The following is a 17,130-nucleotide window of genomic DNA, read 5'->3' as shown; positions in this document are numbered from 1 at the left end:
AAAGAAACATGTTTCTCTCTTGACCCACAAAAGTACATCTGACCTTACCCTTGTATTGTGGTGAAATGCAGTAGCTTGCTACTACAACCACTCAACACCTAAACAGAACACTCCCTATACAACTAACGCATCTTTTCATTCCACTGAATCCCCACAATTTCATGAGGTTTGTTGATGGGGCAATTTTCCCAGCAAACAAATTTTTCCACAACATGTAATATGTAATTGCTTCGTTTGGTCTTGACCAAGCAAATGGATCATAATAAAATTGAAGGCACTTTCCCCAAAGAACAAGTGGATTATGAGTTACTGAGTGGTGATTTACACATAAATTATTTAAATCCAGGATGATTTGTTTTCTCAGGGGCTTGAGTCGCACTAGAACATGGCAAAAGAAATCATGAATATAAGAAAACTATGATAGCCAGAGGTGATGAAATTAATGATCTGTGTGTTTTACACAGCAGCAAATGACAGTACTGACAAATCTTCACATTTCCAAGACTGTCTACTGGTACATATGGGAACAAAGACATCATTTTTAAATGGCTATGGAAATTCACAGTTGTACAGGTTAGTTATTGCTACTTTTTCAATTAGTTTTACATTCTACTGACCTTATCTGACAAAGGAAGGAAGGAAGGAAGATTTGGGTTTAGTATCACGTCAACAAAAACATCACTAGTGCTGGCCACAGGCTCAGACTGAACAAAGAAACTGGCCATGCCCATTCAAAGAAATTTTTGTGGCATTTGGCTTAAGTGGTTTAGCAAAATAATAGAAAACATAAGTCTGGACTGTTGGATGGTTCATTCAAATGCTGCCCTTCCAAATAATACAAGACCAGTATCTTAATTACTGTGCTACCTTGCTAGATTTAACTGATTAAGATCCATGCAATCAATCTGGTACCCCATGCAAGAAATTTTTCAACAGGAACAATAATTATCACTCAAGCAATAATTCACAGACTGGTTTCATAAAAAAAGTGTTTCCAGCATGTAATACTAATTTCCAGCTTATATTTATTGCACTAAAAAAATATCTTAAAAAAGAGGGAAACAGTTTCCATCATAGATTATAAACATGGCTGCTGTGTGACAAAACTATGGAGACATTACCGTACAGCACAGCACCTATACACAATTGCTACTGCAAATACAGACCATTCTTCTATATACATTTTAACTAAATATTACACCAGACTAATAGGGTGCATAAAATTAGACTTCAAACAATATTTTGTTGTAAACACACCCAAACTGATATTTTGCCTCAACGTATGTGTTCAGTCTGCCATTCTCCAAACCACCCAAAGTTTCTAATACAAGATTCATCATTAAATTGTTCTGGTAGTTATGTGTCTCTGTTGGTGTTAGGTGTCATTTTTTTTTTTCAGTATCACATTTATATTTTCATTTGTGAAGCAGTAAGGTCAAGGAAACAGACTGTGTGACCAACAAAACTATCATTCATTGGCAACAAAACCAATTAAGTAAAACATCTATCTAACTACCCTAGTTACATGTGTACTCACTTGTTTTTAGGGCAGCAAGTAGTGCTGTAAGACAAGCATCCAGTAACGCTCCATCATGATCAAGACATACCATATCACAATGTAATACCCAGACTAGATGTTCTGGAGCAATGCAGAGATCCTGTAGCTTGAGACACTGTGAGTTCATTACAATACTTGCAACAAGGTGTGTCAGAGTCTGTGCAAGTGCACTTGGTGGTCCTGGGCGAAATTTTGGGGAGCACAGAGGTGGGAGCGTTACATTTGGTACAATGAAACCACTCTCAGGTTCTTCCGTCTTTGGTGCTACCAGTTCCTAGAAACATAAATAATTAAATAGCGTGTATTACTACTACTATTTTTCTCTCACTAATTATTAGAGTGATTTCGCTTACAAAATCAGCTTAACTACTCATGGTAAACATATTTGAAGTCCTATACTTGAATATGCTAGTTACAGGGGGCTCAAGAAGTAATAAATGCACTACATTTTCAACATGAAATGTTATATTCTACATCTTTTCAAAATAACATATGTTGTTGTTGTTGTGGTCTTCAGTCCTGAGACTGGTTTGATGCAGCTCTCCATGCTACTCTATCCTGTGCAAGCTTCTTCATCTCCCAGTACCTACTGCAACCTACATCCTTCTGAATCTGCTTAGTGTATTCATCTCTTGGTCTCCCCCTACGATTTTTACCCTCCACACTGCCCTCCAATACTAAATTGGTGATCCCTTGATGCCTCAGAACATGTCCTACCAACCGATCCCTTCTTCTAGTCAAGTTGTGCCACAAACTTCTCTTCTCCCCAATCCTATTCAGTACCTCCTCATTAGTTACGTGATCTACCCATCTAATCTTCAGCATTCTTCTGTAGCACCACATTTCGAAAGCTATAATTTTCTACTATTATAGTCTTCTATAAACAAATGATATCTATCCTAACCACACATTCAAAACAATAAGCACAGAGATTTATACAAAAATTTAAGACTAAAACTTTCAGAATGAAAAAAGTCTTGTTAATTCAGAAAACATACATCGCATTGAACAAAGTCACAAATCATAAATAGTATAATGCTATAACTAACATGATTTGGAATTCTGAATTGTAACTTCTTTTTCCTCATAGTTGGGAAATGGAAAGACATACTGAGCTTCCACCATAATCCAGTCAGCAGAGTCAATGACTGCGCTCTCAATGAGCAAAAGATAACCAAAACTGAAGCCTTCACACTTATTAAACAAAAGATAACAAATATTCTGCACACTGTGGCTAGTGTAGCTGGTAGTACAAAAGTAACCACAGTAAATGTAATAGGGCATAGGCATGTGAAAATATAATGAAAAAGGAATGAATAAAATGAGGTTTGGGCTCACTGCCCCATTGGCATAATTAGAGATGGAGCCACTAACTAAATCAGGATGGCTGCATAGGGATATCAACTGCAATTTGCTGAATATGAGTCCAGCATCTTGTCACTGCACATCTTGACTCAGTCAACAATAGGTAGGACATGGGTATTTAATTGCAATGAGGAGATCAAGAGAGAGAGAGAGAGAGAGAGAGAGAGAGAGAGAGAGAGAGAGAGAGAGAGGCGAAGTATGATTACAATGATGATGATAATAATAATAATTTAAGTTTCATAATCAATGATTTAAAATTAGAACTATTATTCTGACAGAGATATTATGAATGGACTACACACAATGTCAAATGTCAAAAGTAGAAAACAAGAAGACACTGATAGAACAGGAGACAGGAGGCCAGAGGAATGCTCTGGTAAGTCAACCACACACCTGTATTTGATTCACTGTAAATAAAAACACAGACCAGTGCAGAGGCTTTACTTGACTTTTGAGCTACCACTCCAATTCTAGTTTAAGCACACACAAGCACTTAATACACATCTGTCTACAGTCTGAATGACACTCATTTGCAATGATGCTTTGAGTGTCACTGTAGGCAGGGGGCAGTGTTCTAAGTGTTTAAAACTAAAACACACAGTGGTAGCCCACAAGTTAATAAAGTCTCTGGTCTGTTGTGTGTTTTGATGTACAGCACATAAACTTCAGGTGCAGGGTTGCCATTCTAGAATTATCATTATTAGAATGTTATGGAAAATAAATAATTTGTTATTTTTAAGTTTAAAAAATAATTACATGCACAAAAAATTGCTAAACAATGTTTAAAAAAGCACACGGTGAATGTTTCTGAAATGAGCAGATGAAACTCAGGAAAGTATTTATTTGGATACTGAAAATGCTGTACAGCATATTTACCACTACTACACCAGCTCGATGAAAGTGTACCTATTTCCTTCTTCGGGTTTTATGGTGACATTCCTGCAAGCACCAAAAAAACTGCACTCCATTCCATTTGATTCATCCATGACTTTCTTCACTTCTGTTTAATGAGCATCATCGAGAAACACCAAATGCACAACTGTAATTTTGCCTACCATAACTGAATAGTTTACCCCATTGTCATATTGAAAACTCCAGGTAGGAATATCAACAATGTAGGAAAAGACAAATGAAATGAAATGAAATGAAATTAAATGATCGTATGGCATTGTTGGCCGGGAGGCCCCATGTGGGGAAGTTCGGCTGCCGTATTGCAAGTCCTTTTTAGTTGACGCCACTTCGGCGACTTGCGAGTCAATGAAGATGAAATGATGATGAAAGACACACAACACCCAGTCATCACGAGGCAGAGAAAATCCCTGACCCCGCTGGGAATCGAACCCGGGACCCCGTGCGCGGGAAGCGAGAACGCTACCGCACGACCACGAGCTGCGGACAGGAAAAGACAGATTGCTACTTACTGTAAAGAAGACAGGTTAAGTTGCAGACATGCACAACTAAAAAGACACTTACACAGACCTTTCAGCCACAGCCTTCATCAGTAAAGAGACACAAATGCCATTCACACACACAGGAAAGCACAGCTCATGCACATGCAACTGCCAACTCCTACATCTTGGGCCAGAATGCAACTATCATGTGGGATGCAAGCAGCACTCTGGAGGTGGTGGATAAGGGGAAGGGATAGTAGTGTATGGGTGGTGAGAGAGACGAATGCTCTATGGTGGAGTGAGCAGGGACTAGAATGGCAACATGCGCATTGTCAGGAGATTGTGGGACAGTAAGGTGGGGAAAAAGGAACAAAAACGGAGAGGAGCGGGGAAAAATGGGCTGATGTGTTGGCAGGGGGCTGCAAATAAATAGGGTGGGAGATGAGGTTGAAGCCAGGACAAAATACTGTCCCCACACCCTCTGCCCAACAGTTTCCACCCCCTCTGTCCTATCATCTCCTCCCCATTCTTATCCCCCACCCTGTTTATCTGCAGCCCTCTGCCAATCCATCTGCCCATCTTCCCTGCTCCTCTCATGTTTTTGCTCCTTTTCCCCCCATCTCTCTGTCCCACAACCTCCTGACACTGCATCTGTTGGCATTCTAGTCCCTGCACACCCCATCAGACAGCATTCCTCTCTCTCCCCATCTGTATAAATGCTGTGATTTACCAAGCGAGAAAGCAATGGTAGATAAGACACAAACAAATTTCAAGCTTTCGCAACCCACGGTTGTGTCAGCAGGAAAGAGGCACCGAGAGGGATAGACGAAAGGATGTGGGTTTTAAGGGAGAGGGTAAGGAGTCATTCCAATCCCGGGAGCGGGACGACGACTTACCTTAGGCGGAAAAAGGGACAGGTATACACTCACATGCACGCACGCACGCACGCACGCACGCACGCACGCGCACACACACACACACACACACACACACACACACACACACACACATCTGCACATATACAGACACAAGCAGACATATGTAAAGGCAAAGAGTTTGGGCAGAGATGTCAGTTGAGGCGGAACTACAGAGGCAAAGATGTTGTTGAGTGACAAGCGATGTACGAGGGGCGGCAACTTGAAATTAGCGGAGGTTGAGGCCTGGTGGGTAACGGGAAGAGATGATATGTTGAAGGGCAAGTTCCCATCTCCGGAGTTCTGATGGGTTGGTGTCAGTGGGAAGTATCCAGATAACCTGGACAGTGTAACACTGTGCCAAAATGTGCTGGCCGTGCACCAAGGCATGTTTAGCCATAGGGTGATCCTCATTACCAACAAACACTGTCTGCCTGTGTCCGTTCATGCAAATGACAGTTTGTTGCTGGTCATTCCCACATAGAAAGCTTCACAGTGTAGGCAGGTCAGTTGGTAAATCACGTGGGTGCTTTCACACGTGGCTCTGCCTTTGATCATGTACACCTTCTGGGTTACGGGACTGGAGTAGGTGGTGGTAGGAGGGTGTATGGGACAGGTTTTACACCGGGGGCGATTACAAGGGTAGGAACCAGAGAGTAGGGAAGGTGGTTTGGGGATTTCATAGGGATGAACCAAGAGGTTACGAAGGTTAGGTGGACGGCAGAAAGACACTCTTTGTGGAGTGGGGAGGATTTCATGAAGGATGGATCTCATTTCAGGGTAGGATTTGAGGAAGTCGTATCCCTGCTGGAGAGCCACATTCAGAGTCTGATCCAGTCCCGGAAAGTATCCTGTCACAAGTGGGGCACTTTTGGGGTTCTTCTGTGGGAGGTTCAGGGTTTGAGGGGATGAGGAAGTGGCTCTGGTTATTTGCTTCTGTACCAGGTCGGGAGAGTAGTTGCGGGATGCGAAAGCTGTTTTCAGGTTGTTGGTGTAATGGTTCAGGGATTCTGGACTGGACCAGATTTGTTTGCCATGAAAACCTAAGCTGTAGGGAAGGGACCATTTGATATGGAATGGGTGGCAACTGTCATAATGGAGGTACTGTTGCTTGTTGATGGGTTTGATGTGGACGGATGTGTGAAGCTGGTCATTGGACAGATGGGAGGTCAACGTCGAGGAAAGTGGCATGGGATTTGGAGTAGGACCAGGTGAATCTGATGGAACCAAAAGAGTTGAGGTTGGAGAGGAAATTCTGGAGTTCTTCACTGTGAGTCCAGATCATGAAGATGTCCTCAATAAATCTGTACCAAACTTTGGGTTGGCAGGCCTGGGTAACCAAGAAGGCTTCCTCTAAGCGCCCCATAAATAGGTTGGCGTACGAGGGGGCCATCCTGGTACCCATGGCTGTTCCCTTTAATTGTTGGTATGTCTGGCCTTCAAAAGTGAAGAAGTTGTGAGTTAGGATGAAGCTGGCTAAGGTAATGAGGACAGAAGTTTAAGGTAGGGTGGCAGGTGATAGGCGTGAAAGGAAGTGCTCCATCGCAGCGAGGCCCTGGACGTGCAGGATATTTGTGTATACGGAAGTGGCATCAATGGTTACAAGGATGGTTTCCGGGGGTAACAGATTGGGTATGAAACTTCCTGGCAGATTAAAACTGTGTGCCGGACCGAGACTCGAACTCGGGACCTTTGCCTATTGCGGGCAAGCGCTCTACCGACTGAGCTACCCAAGCACGACTCACGCCCCGTCCTCACAGCTTTAATTCCGCCAGTACCATAAAGCTGTGAGGACGGGGCGTGAGTCGTGCTTGGGTAGCTCAGTCGGTAGAGCGCTTGCCCGCAATAGGCAAAGGTCCCGAGTTCGAGTCTTGGTCCGGCACACAGTTTTAATCTGCAAGGAAGTTTCATATCAGTGCACACTCCACTGTAGAGTGAAAATTTCATTCTAGATTGGGTATGGATTCCAGGTGTTCGAGAAAGTGGTTGGTGTCTTTGATGAAGGATGGGAGACTGCATGTAATGAGTTGAAGGTGTTGATCTACGTAGGCAGAGATACATATATACTGATGTTGATGAAGGCTGTGGCCGAAAGCTTTATGCAAGTGTCTTAAGTGCAGCTGTCTGCAACTTAATGTGTCCTCTTTACGGTATAGCAATCTGTCTTTTCCTACATTGTCCATAATCATATTGTATATCAATACTGGCTGGAATTAAATATATCACGCATCTGCTGGTTGAAACACTAAAACCTCTGTTCCTGTCTTTGACTTTCTGACATGACGGTCCTCTTGTGAGGTCAAAGAGCAAATTGATGATGCAACATTTAGAGTCCACTTAATTTGTTGAATGGTGCACCAGGTATCCTCTTCAATCATCTTCTGAATAAGAAAGTTTTTTTCTTCTGTACTGGATGTTGCTAGGCACTTGGAAAAACTTCCATCTTCAAGATAATTCTTTCCAAGTTTGAAGTCAATCAGAGCAATGGACAAGTAGTGTACCAAAATACCATTCTTTTATTCAAGTCATCAGTCTTCTGACTGACTTGCTGCAGCCTACCACGAATTCCTCTCCTGTGCCAACCTCTTCATCTCATAGTAGCACTTCTACAACCTCAATTATTTGTTGGGTGTATTCCAATCTGTCTTCCTCTCAGTTCTAATAGTATACAGCTGCCTCTAGTACCATGGAAGTTATTCCCAGATGTTTTAACATATGTTTTATCATTCTGTATCTTCTTCTTGTCACTGTTTTTCATATGTTCCTTTCTTCGCAGATTCTGCAGAGAACCTCCTCATTCCTTACCTCATCAATGCATCTAATTTTCAGCATTCTTCTGTAGCACCACATTTCAAACACTTTGATTCTCTTCTTTTCTGGATTTTTGCAGTCCATGATTCACTACCATAAAATGCTGTGCTCCAAATGTACATTCTTAGAAATGTTTTCCTCCAACTCAGGCCTATGTACCAAGTCTACTGAATCAAAAATCCTACTTATGTTCAAAATGGCAAAAAAGTGTAGAATGGCAAAAAAGTGTAGAATGGCAAAAAAAGACATATTGAAAGAACTCCACAAATCAGCACATTAAAATTGTGATAAATATCATCAAAATATTATCTTGGAGTGCTACAAATTTTTGTGCTGTGAGGTCAAATGTCACAAGTCAGCAAGGTGGATATGGTAAGCGTTCCAGTTTCAGTTTCTTATTTGAGGGACACTTCTACAACCTCAATTATTTGTTGGGTGTATTCCAATCTCTGTCTTCCTCTACAGTTCTAATAGTATACAACTCCCTCTAGTACCATGGAAGTTGTCCAACCATGTTGGAAGAGTATCTGTGAACAGGCTACACCAACATATGTTTTCTTGAAGTGAGGCAGCAGCCTTTTCAGTAGTTTCAGGAGAAATAATCTGATCTTGCATCTCTAATAAACATGGCATTCCTATACCAATACTGTGGTATGGCTGACAGAAATGTGAAACTATAGCCACTATAATTTCTGTGGACGTGCAACTCTACTGCATCATTCAATGATGATGACATCCTCCAGAGTAAAATATTACAGAGGTAAAATTAACCCTCAGTTGGATCTACAAGTGGGACTGCTCAGGGGACACTGAAAAAAAGCCATCATTTGGTCAGAGAATGGAGAGAGTGGAATGTTAGATCCCTTAATGGTGTAGATGGGTTAGAGAACTTCATAACAGAAGTGTATAGGTTGAAGTTAGACATAGTGGGAATCAGTGAAGTGTTGTAGCAGGTGGCAGGAAGGAGGAGGATCTCTGGTCAGGCACATACAGGATTAACAACACAAAATCGAAAAGAGTAATGCAGAAGTTCAATAGTGGGGAAAGAAAGAGAAGGAAAAATTGTAGAACATGGGTTGGGGAAAGCAAGGAAGCCATCTTTTATAATTTTGCACACTGTATCTATCTACTGCAAACACTTGGTTTAAGATTCACAAAATAAGTCTGTATCCATGTATGAGACCTGGAGATACTAGAACATTACAGATGTATTACACACTGGTAAGATAGAGATGTATAAACTGTGTTTTTTACTGCAAAAGATTTCTAGCAGCAGATGTGAATTAGTTCCAGAAAAAAACATACAGTAGATCCAATAATTGGACTTTGACAAGTTGGAAAAAAAGAAGTGGTTTTTGTAGAGAGTTTCAAAGAGGGCATTACGGACTGACAAACTGAAATGGGAAAGGATACAGTAAAAGATGAATTGGCAGCTTTGAGAGTTAAAGTGGAGAAGACAGCAGAGAAAAAAATAAGGAAAAAGAAAAGTCCTAGCAAGAAACAAAAGAGAGATTAAATTTAATTGATGAACAGAGGAAATGTATGTGACAGCATATGGAACATGTACCGGTATAGCTAAAAATCAGATTGCAGGAAGTGTGAAGTTGAAAAGCAGGCACAGTAGATACCACTTACAGGCAATTTACAGAAACCTTCAGAGAAAAGAAAATTAGCTTTATGGACATGAAGAGGTAAAATGGGAAGCACTAAACAAAGAAGAGAAATCTAAAAAGTTGAAGGAATATACAGAAGTGCTTTACAAAAGAAACAAACTCGATGACGATATTAACGGAAAGAGAAGAAAAGTCGATGGGGATGAGATGGGTAATCTGATACAGAGAGAAGAATCTGACAAAGCACTGAAAGGCTGAAGTCTAACAAGACACAAGACATCTGTAAGAATTATTAAGACAAACCAATTAAAAACTCTTCCACTTGGTTTCCAGGACATATGAGGCAGGTGAAATATCCTCAAACTTTAGGAAGAATGCAGTTGTCCCAATATCAAAGAAGGCAGGCAATTACAAAAGTATTACTGAATCATAAATTTAGTTATGGTTGTAAAATACTAATACCAGTTGACTATAGAAGGATTGCATAACTGGCAAATAATTCTAGGGGAAAGTTTGCCCAGATTCTGGAGAATGTAGGAACAACTGTAGCAATATTGACCCCTGTAACTTATCGCAGAAGATTGGCTGAAGCGTTGACTACATGGAATTCTTAAGTTATCAAGGATAAAACACATAGACCAAAATATTATCTACAAATTGTGGAGAAATCAGTCTGAGTTTTAAGAAGTGAAGAACATTAAAGGCAGGCATCAACTGAGAAACAACTATGGTGCCGCAGCCATATGTCCAAGGTCCATCACCCTGGGCAACACCATCATCTCCTGCTAGTCTTGCAATCGCACTGCCTCACTCTGTCAACTTGACACTGGGAAACTGTCACACGCTGACATTTGTGATCCACAGTTTAACATCCATTGCCTGCATACTACAGACATGCTGCATTATGTTTGTTTATGGTTAACAATCAAAAAAACTTTGACAGCATTTGGCTCCATTCATCATCTGTGCCTCCATCCAACTTCTGCAGAAAACCCATAATCCACTCCATCCATCACACTTTTTATGTTAGGTGGGACATATTGGAGATTGAATTGTTTGACCAATGGTAGGTAGCAATGGAATTGACACCAACAACAGTGGAGTGGTGCAAATGGAAACAGAGTACTGCTGGAAACTGCAGAGGAGATTACAATGTCTTAATCTTTACGAAGAAGAACCTACAAGATGTGACACATAGAGAAAATGTACATTGTTACAACACAAGAAGCATCAAATACATATACATGCCTTACCACAGATTATCAAAATCAATAAATAGCTATGAAGTCACAGGACACAAACTATTTAATAAGCTGCCACATGATATACAGGATCTTTCTGAATATACATTCAAAGAAAGACAGCATGAATGGTTTATTGCCCACCCGTTCTATAATATCAATGAATTCTTCAACTGTAAAATGCAGTAATCCAACAGATGACCCACTGTACATTTATTGTAATTAAGCTAAAATATTTCAGTAATCAATACCTTATCACACTGTATTATAAATTGTATCTTCATTTGACGTTGTCAATTGCTGTAATGGCCTAAGGACAATAAAATCTTTATTATTATTATTATTATGTGTGTAACAGCAGCAAATGTAACAAAAAGTGCTGGTCTTACAGCATTTGTGGGATCCTTGTGGCGTTGGGTTTGTCCTCTTCCTGCTGTCTTGCTTCCATTATGTCAGGGACAGACTCAGTTACAGTACCCATAAAGGATGGACCAATGATATCAATTGTGTGCGGCCAATGTATTTTACCTGGGCATGCAGCCTTGTGCACCAAATCACGATAGTGTTTGCTCAGTGTGCTGATAGAAGGGGCATTACACCAGACAATGTATAAAAAATGTGTGACCAACAAAAGGAAGGCCGCGGGCACCAAGAAGATTTAGGTAAATGTAAATAATAGAAAAACGCAAACATGGGTTGATGCTCTTCACAGATATGAAGCCGGATTTTGTCATCCTGATGATGATTAAGGGCTCTATCTTTGCATCATGTGACACTGACTCTAAACAGCAAGGTGCTGAGATATCACATGGATGTGAGATCATTGTTGGGTGTGAAATGATTAAATGATTACAGATCCCTCAAGATAAAGTGAGCACGATAACAGAAGTAGCTGAAAAATGATTGTGACCCAGGAAGGACATCAGTGATATCAAGAAGTTCAAGCAGCTTGATACACTGGACAAGAAAATGCATGTAAAGTATTGGGGTTTACTATGAACTATTTAGATTTAATTATAATAGGAAAATCTCCCTCTCCACACACACCTATGGCCCTATATGGTGCCAGCTGAACACACAATTCCAGGACTGCAGTTTGACAGATGGACTGGTAGGGGTTCCGTGGGGTGGGGTGAGAAGAGGGAGAGAGAGGCAGGAAGAGGAGTTAGAGGTGGGAAGATAGCAGCTGCAAGGGAGGCAGCAGCTTTGCTGGCTACAAATGCACAAGGGACCAGTGGCAGGTGCATGGGCTAGACACGTAACGCATGGGCCATCAGAGCTGGTGAGTAAGAAGCCTGCAATAAAGGTGACACAGAGACACGAAATGCGTTATCAGACAGAGGAAGGGATAACTGTTGGGTGGGGGTGGGGGGGGTGGGGGAGAGGGAGAACCGGGCGGGGGGGTGCAGGAACAGTTGGTTAAAATAGACTGAGACCAGAAGGGTTGTGCAAGTGGAGGTCATGTTGCAAGGATAGTGCCCACCTTTGTCATTCACAGATGCTGGTGGTGCATGGAAACATCCAGATGGCCTGGAATGTGAAGCAGCCATCAGAATCACACCTTCTGCGCCACTGGGTGGTCAATTTCATATTCAGACACAGTTTGCCAGAAGCTGTTCATTCTGATGGACAGCTGGTTGGTATGGATACCGACATAAAAAGCCGTGCAGTGATAGCAGCAGGGTTGGTGTATGATATGCCTGCTTTCACAGGTAGCCCTGCCTCTAATGGGGTAGGTAAGCATTTAAAAGGACTGGTGTAGGAAGTGCTGGGTGCATGGACTGGGTAGGTCTTTCACCTCAGTCTTCCTCAGGTATATGACTCCTCTGGCAACAGGTTGGGAATTGGAATGGCATAGGGATGGTCTACGATGATGTGTAGTTTGGGTGGCCATTGGAATGCCACTTTAGGAAGGTTGGGAAGGATCTTGGGTAGGAAGTACCTCACAATGGAAGAGAGAACAGGAGGGGGGGGTGAGAGAGAAGGAGAGAGAGAGAGAGAGAGAGAGAGAGAGAGAGAGAGAGAGAGAGAGATTAATGGTTCGATCTCTTCTGCTGTTCGACATACATATCATATGGAGCAGTGGGAGAACAAAAATATGCAACCACCACAGAAATTTGCTCGGAATTATCAATTGTTCATGAAACTGTGCAGTTCATCAAAAATAAATCACAGCAGTTTGAAGTTTAATTACAGTGTTCAAACAGTGTGGTGGTATGCATTACAGAGCACTAGTGTAGAGATAATGAATTGCAACATATAGCATTATCGTTACACAAATGTGCTGTGTTTCGGGCATATTCTTAGACTTGTCCAATACCTTTAACACTGTTAGCCATAAAATACTGCTCAACAAGCTAGATGCATTAGGTATAAGGGGAATGACAAATAAATGGTTCCAGCCCCACCTGCAAAACATGATGAAAAAAACCGTGATAGTCCACACATCTACTGATGATACATTTTTAGTAAAGCAATTGTCAGGCAAGAAACAAACAAACATACCTGTTCCTCAGGGTAGTGTATTGGGTCCAGTTATGTTTAAAAGGTGTCAATGACTTTCCAGATAGTATAATAATATAAGACGTGGAGAAAAAGTTCTCTGCACTGATGACAACAACATCATACAAGGTGTGTTAGAAAAGTATGAGGTTGATGACACTGTTAGCAATCTGGGAACACTGTGTTGTTCTAATTGTGTAGGCCTGTGCGTCCATCCCTTCGAGATGCTCAGTCCAAGTTTTGGACCTGTATAGCCATCATGTGATATTTGAGAGCACCATCAGTGAAGACGTGTTTTTGTCATGTGTTACAAAAATGGAACAGTGGAATTTAGAACGACATTCTTGGGGAACATTCCTTGTCAAGAGCACACTTTGTTCAATCACATAAAAAATTTTTGGAAGGCAGAGAACACGCCGGAGATAAACCTTGCTCAGGGAGACCCTCAATTAAAAAAACCAACAAAAACGTAGAAAGTATAAAATATGTGTTTGACCATCAGCAGCTTGTTTATTTAAAACCCAAATATGGACTTGTTTCAGTCATAGACCATCTTCATGGATTACGGTTAAAACAGTTTAGGCCACATCACATCTGTCATTACATAAATTATGGCCATGTCACAGCCAGAACACTGTTTATGCATGCCATTATACAGTTGCCTACCAAAGTCCTGTGTGTTATACCGGAATTCACGGCATGCTCTACATATGAGATTTGGCCAATATTTACGTAGTGACAGATGTGATGATGTGGCTTAAACTGTTTTAACCCTAATACATAAAGATGGTCTATGACTGAAACCAGTCAATATTTGGGTTTTAAATAAATGACAGTCAAACAAGCATTTTATACGCTACTTGACGACTGTTAATAATCACCTTCCAAAATTGTTGAACATGTGCGTGCTCTTGTGAGATCAGACAGATGTTTAACAATAAGGATGATTGGTGATAAACTTAAACACTTCCATTGTACACTAAATTCTGACCAAAGTTTTGCACATGCAAAAGGTTTGTGCCGAATTGGTACCGAAAAACCTCACAATTGAACAGGACAATCAAAGAAATGTGTGTGTTGATTTTCTTGAGATGACTGCCCATGACAACGAATGGTTCAGTCAAGTGATCACAGGTGATGAATTCTGGATTTTTTAGTATGATCCTAAGGCAAAGCAGCGAAGTGGCTACTTTGACTGAAAAAAGCTGAAATGAGCAAACCAAAGATCAAAACAGTAAAAACTGTCAACCAAGTGGTTTGCAATAATGTTCTTGAAAGGCTCAGGAAATTGATGAATTGAGTGAGACCGGACATTGTGGATAAGTGGATGCTGCATCACGGCACTGCCCCACGTCACACAGCCACTTCCATCACAAAATTTTTGACCTCCAAAGGCATTCCTGTTCTTCTGCAGCTCCTCTATTTACCTGATCTGAATCCTTGTACGTTTTTCTATTCCCAAAACTGAGAAATGTCTTAAAAGGATATCATTTTGGGACTCTGGAGAACATTCAAATGAAAGTGATAGATATGTTAAAGGCACTACCAGTTGAAGCCTTTCAATGCTGCAACCAAGACTGGGAATGAGGTTTCTGCCAGTGTGTAGCTAATGAAGGGAACTACTTCGAAGGGGACAATATTGTTATTTGGAAAAAAAAAAAAAGAAAACAGCTTTGTTAGGTACAAAAAATCAGACTCATTACTTTTCTCACACATCTCAGTGTCACTGAAAAACCACCAGAGCTCCTATTAGAAAAAGCAAATGAAGCCCTCAAGAACATTTACAGCTGGGCAGTACATACTAAACTAACACTGAATATAAAGAAAGCAAATGGTACGTACTTCAGCATAAAGAGGGAAAACAACTCTATCACATTAGAAGAAGATAATAAATCTATAGATTGTTTAGCAAGCGCAACGTTTTTAGGGATGAATATTGATCAGCATTTAACATGGAATGAGCACACAAGGATACTAACAAAAAGAATGTCATCAACATTTTATGCTTTGGGGTTCTATCATCAATTTGTAACAGCCAATCTCTTGTGGTATCATGCTATTCCTACATGCACTCACTTCTTCGCTATGAGATTCTTTTCTGGGGATCGAAGGCACAAAACATGAACACAGTTTTTAAACTACAGGAAAGGGCCACAAGAATAATAATTACAAATAGTAACTGGTCTCACTGTAAAGAGCTATTTAGAAAACTGGGCATCCTTACTGCCCGAAGTGAGTACAACTACCAATCTATGGTGCATATTAATGCTAATATTGCCATGTATTTTACTAATAGTTCTTTAAATATGAGTAATCATGTAATGAGAGCCAGTATAGACTTACATTTACGAAGGAAAAACAAACAAAAAGCTCAAGGTAATGTTTTCTATCAGGAAATAAAATTGTATAATAAGTTGCCCGCGGAAATGAAAGACAGTACTAAAATATATCTGTTCCAAAAGTCAGCTAAAATATTTTTCATTATTAATGCATCCTACACAACTTAAGATTACTTGAACAACTCAAAGAGTAGTGGTAGTAACGAAAGGGGTTAACTGAAACACCCTGTCACATTTCAATATATGATCACAGTTTATTGCTTTTCCATTTAGGTCCTACAGTACATGTCTTTTTTTCCACCACATGGGCGGAGGGGAGGACAGATCTGAAAATGGAGCATACCTGAATGTTGGTGGCCCATCAATTGGCTCCCGAACAGGCTGAAGTTATCACAAGAGGCATAGCAGCATCTTTGTGGCCCAGAAGTCATCAGTGGGTGTTCTTCGTGTGTGCAGTGATGAAGAGCAAGACTATGTTTTTGTATTATTAGCTGTCAGGAAATATCTGTGTATAAATCAAAAAACATTTTTGTAGCAGGGACCAACCGAATGAGATGGTGCTGCTGTTAAGACTCTGATCTCATATTCAGGAGGATGAGGTTCACTCTGTCCAGCCAGCCTGGTTTGATTTTCCTATATCACTTCAGGCAAATGCCAGGTTGGTTTCTTCACCAAGAATACAGCTGACACTTGTTCCGTCCTTATGGAGCAGGCTTTGGTATTCTTTATATATCTATATTTTAAGCTATTGTTTTTCATTTTATGACCAAGCCAACTCCTATATCATTATGGGACGATCTTTGGGTGAAATAAATAAATAATGAATGATATGTTAGGGTTATGGAAGATTATGAGGTATTGCGCATACATAATGAATTATTGTGAGGGATATAATTATGAAATGTTAGGGGTTAACTATCATAAAAATATAGTAGATTCTGTTCATCAAGCTATAGAACAATGAAGTTCTGCTAGTTCCTCTGCCATTAAGTCCAAGCATGCGATCATAGCAATGCTACCACTGACTCTTTCCTTTTTTTAATTATTATCTTTGTTTGTTATGACATAGTAATAAGACAATAAAATAATGCACATATTGTTAAGCAGCTCAAGAAGTGCCTGGTTTGGTCTTGAGCACTGGAAGAGCACATAGAATTGTTCACCTAGGATAGATTTAGGGATGGCCCAACAAGCTGTACATGTTACTTCTGTCTTCCAACTAGTTACTCGGATTGCATGATGTCGATGCAGCTACTGAAAATGTAGGTAAGGTTACAGTGATAGGATGCCTCCCTGATCCCCACATCACATTCCACAAGGTGGACCGACACACCTGCTTCCCAAATTGAAAAGAAAGAGTTGAAGTAAGGTAGTGCAAAACAGGACCTAAAGATGC

General features: G+C 40.7%; 1 protein-coding gene across 2 annotated transcripts in view; it reads right to left on the bottom strand.

The window, feature by feature from the left end:
* The window catches only part of LOC126198425 (exosome complex component RRP43-like), a 131,236-nt gene that overhangs the window by 45,309 nt on the left and 68,797 nt on the right, over positions 1 to 17,130 (bottom strand). For both annotated transcript variants that reach the window (XM_049934731.1, XM_049934732.1), the window contains exon 4: positions 1,538 to 1,832. In XM_049934731.1, the coding sequence (XP_049790688.1) occupies positions 1,538 to 1,832 (295 nt within the window). The remainder of the gene's footprint in view (positions 1 to 1,537; positions 1,833 to 17,130) is intronic.

This window comes from Schistocerca nitens, chromosome 8, assembly GCF_023898315.1.
Source record: "Schistocerca nitens isolate TAMUIC-IGC-003100 chromosome 8, iqSchNite1.1, whole genome shotgun sequence".
In the NCBI taxonomy this organism is placed as follows: domain Eukaryota; kingdom Metazoa; phylum Arthropoda; class Insecta; order Orthoptera; family Acrididae; genus Schistocerca; species Schistocerca nitens.
The sequence above is the reverse complement of the archived record's forward strand: the minus strand, read 5'-3'. Positions and strand labels throughout refer to the sequence as shown.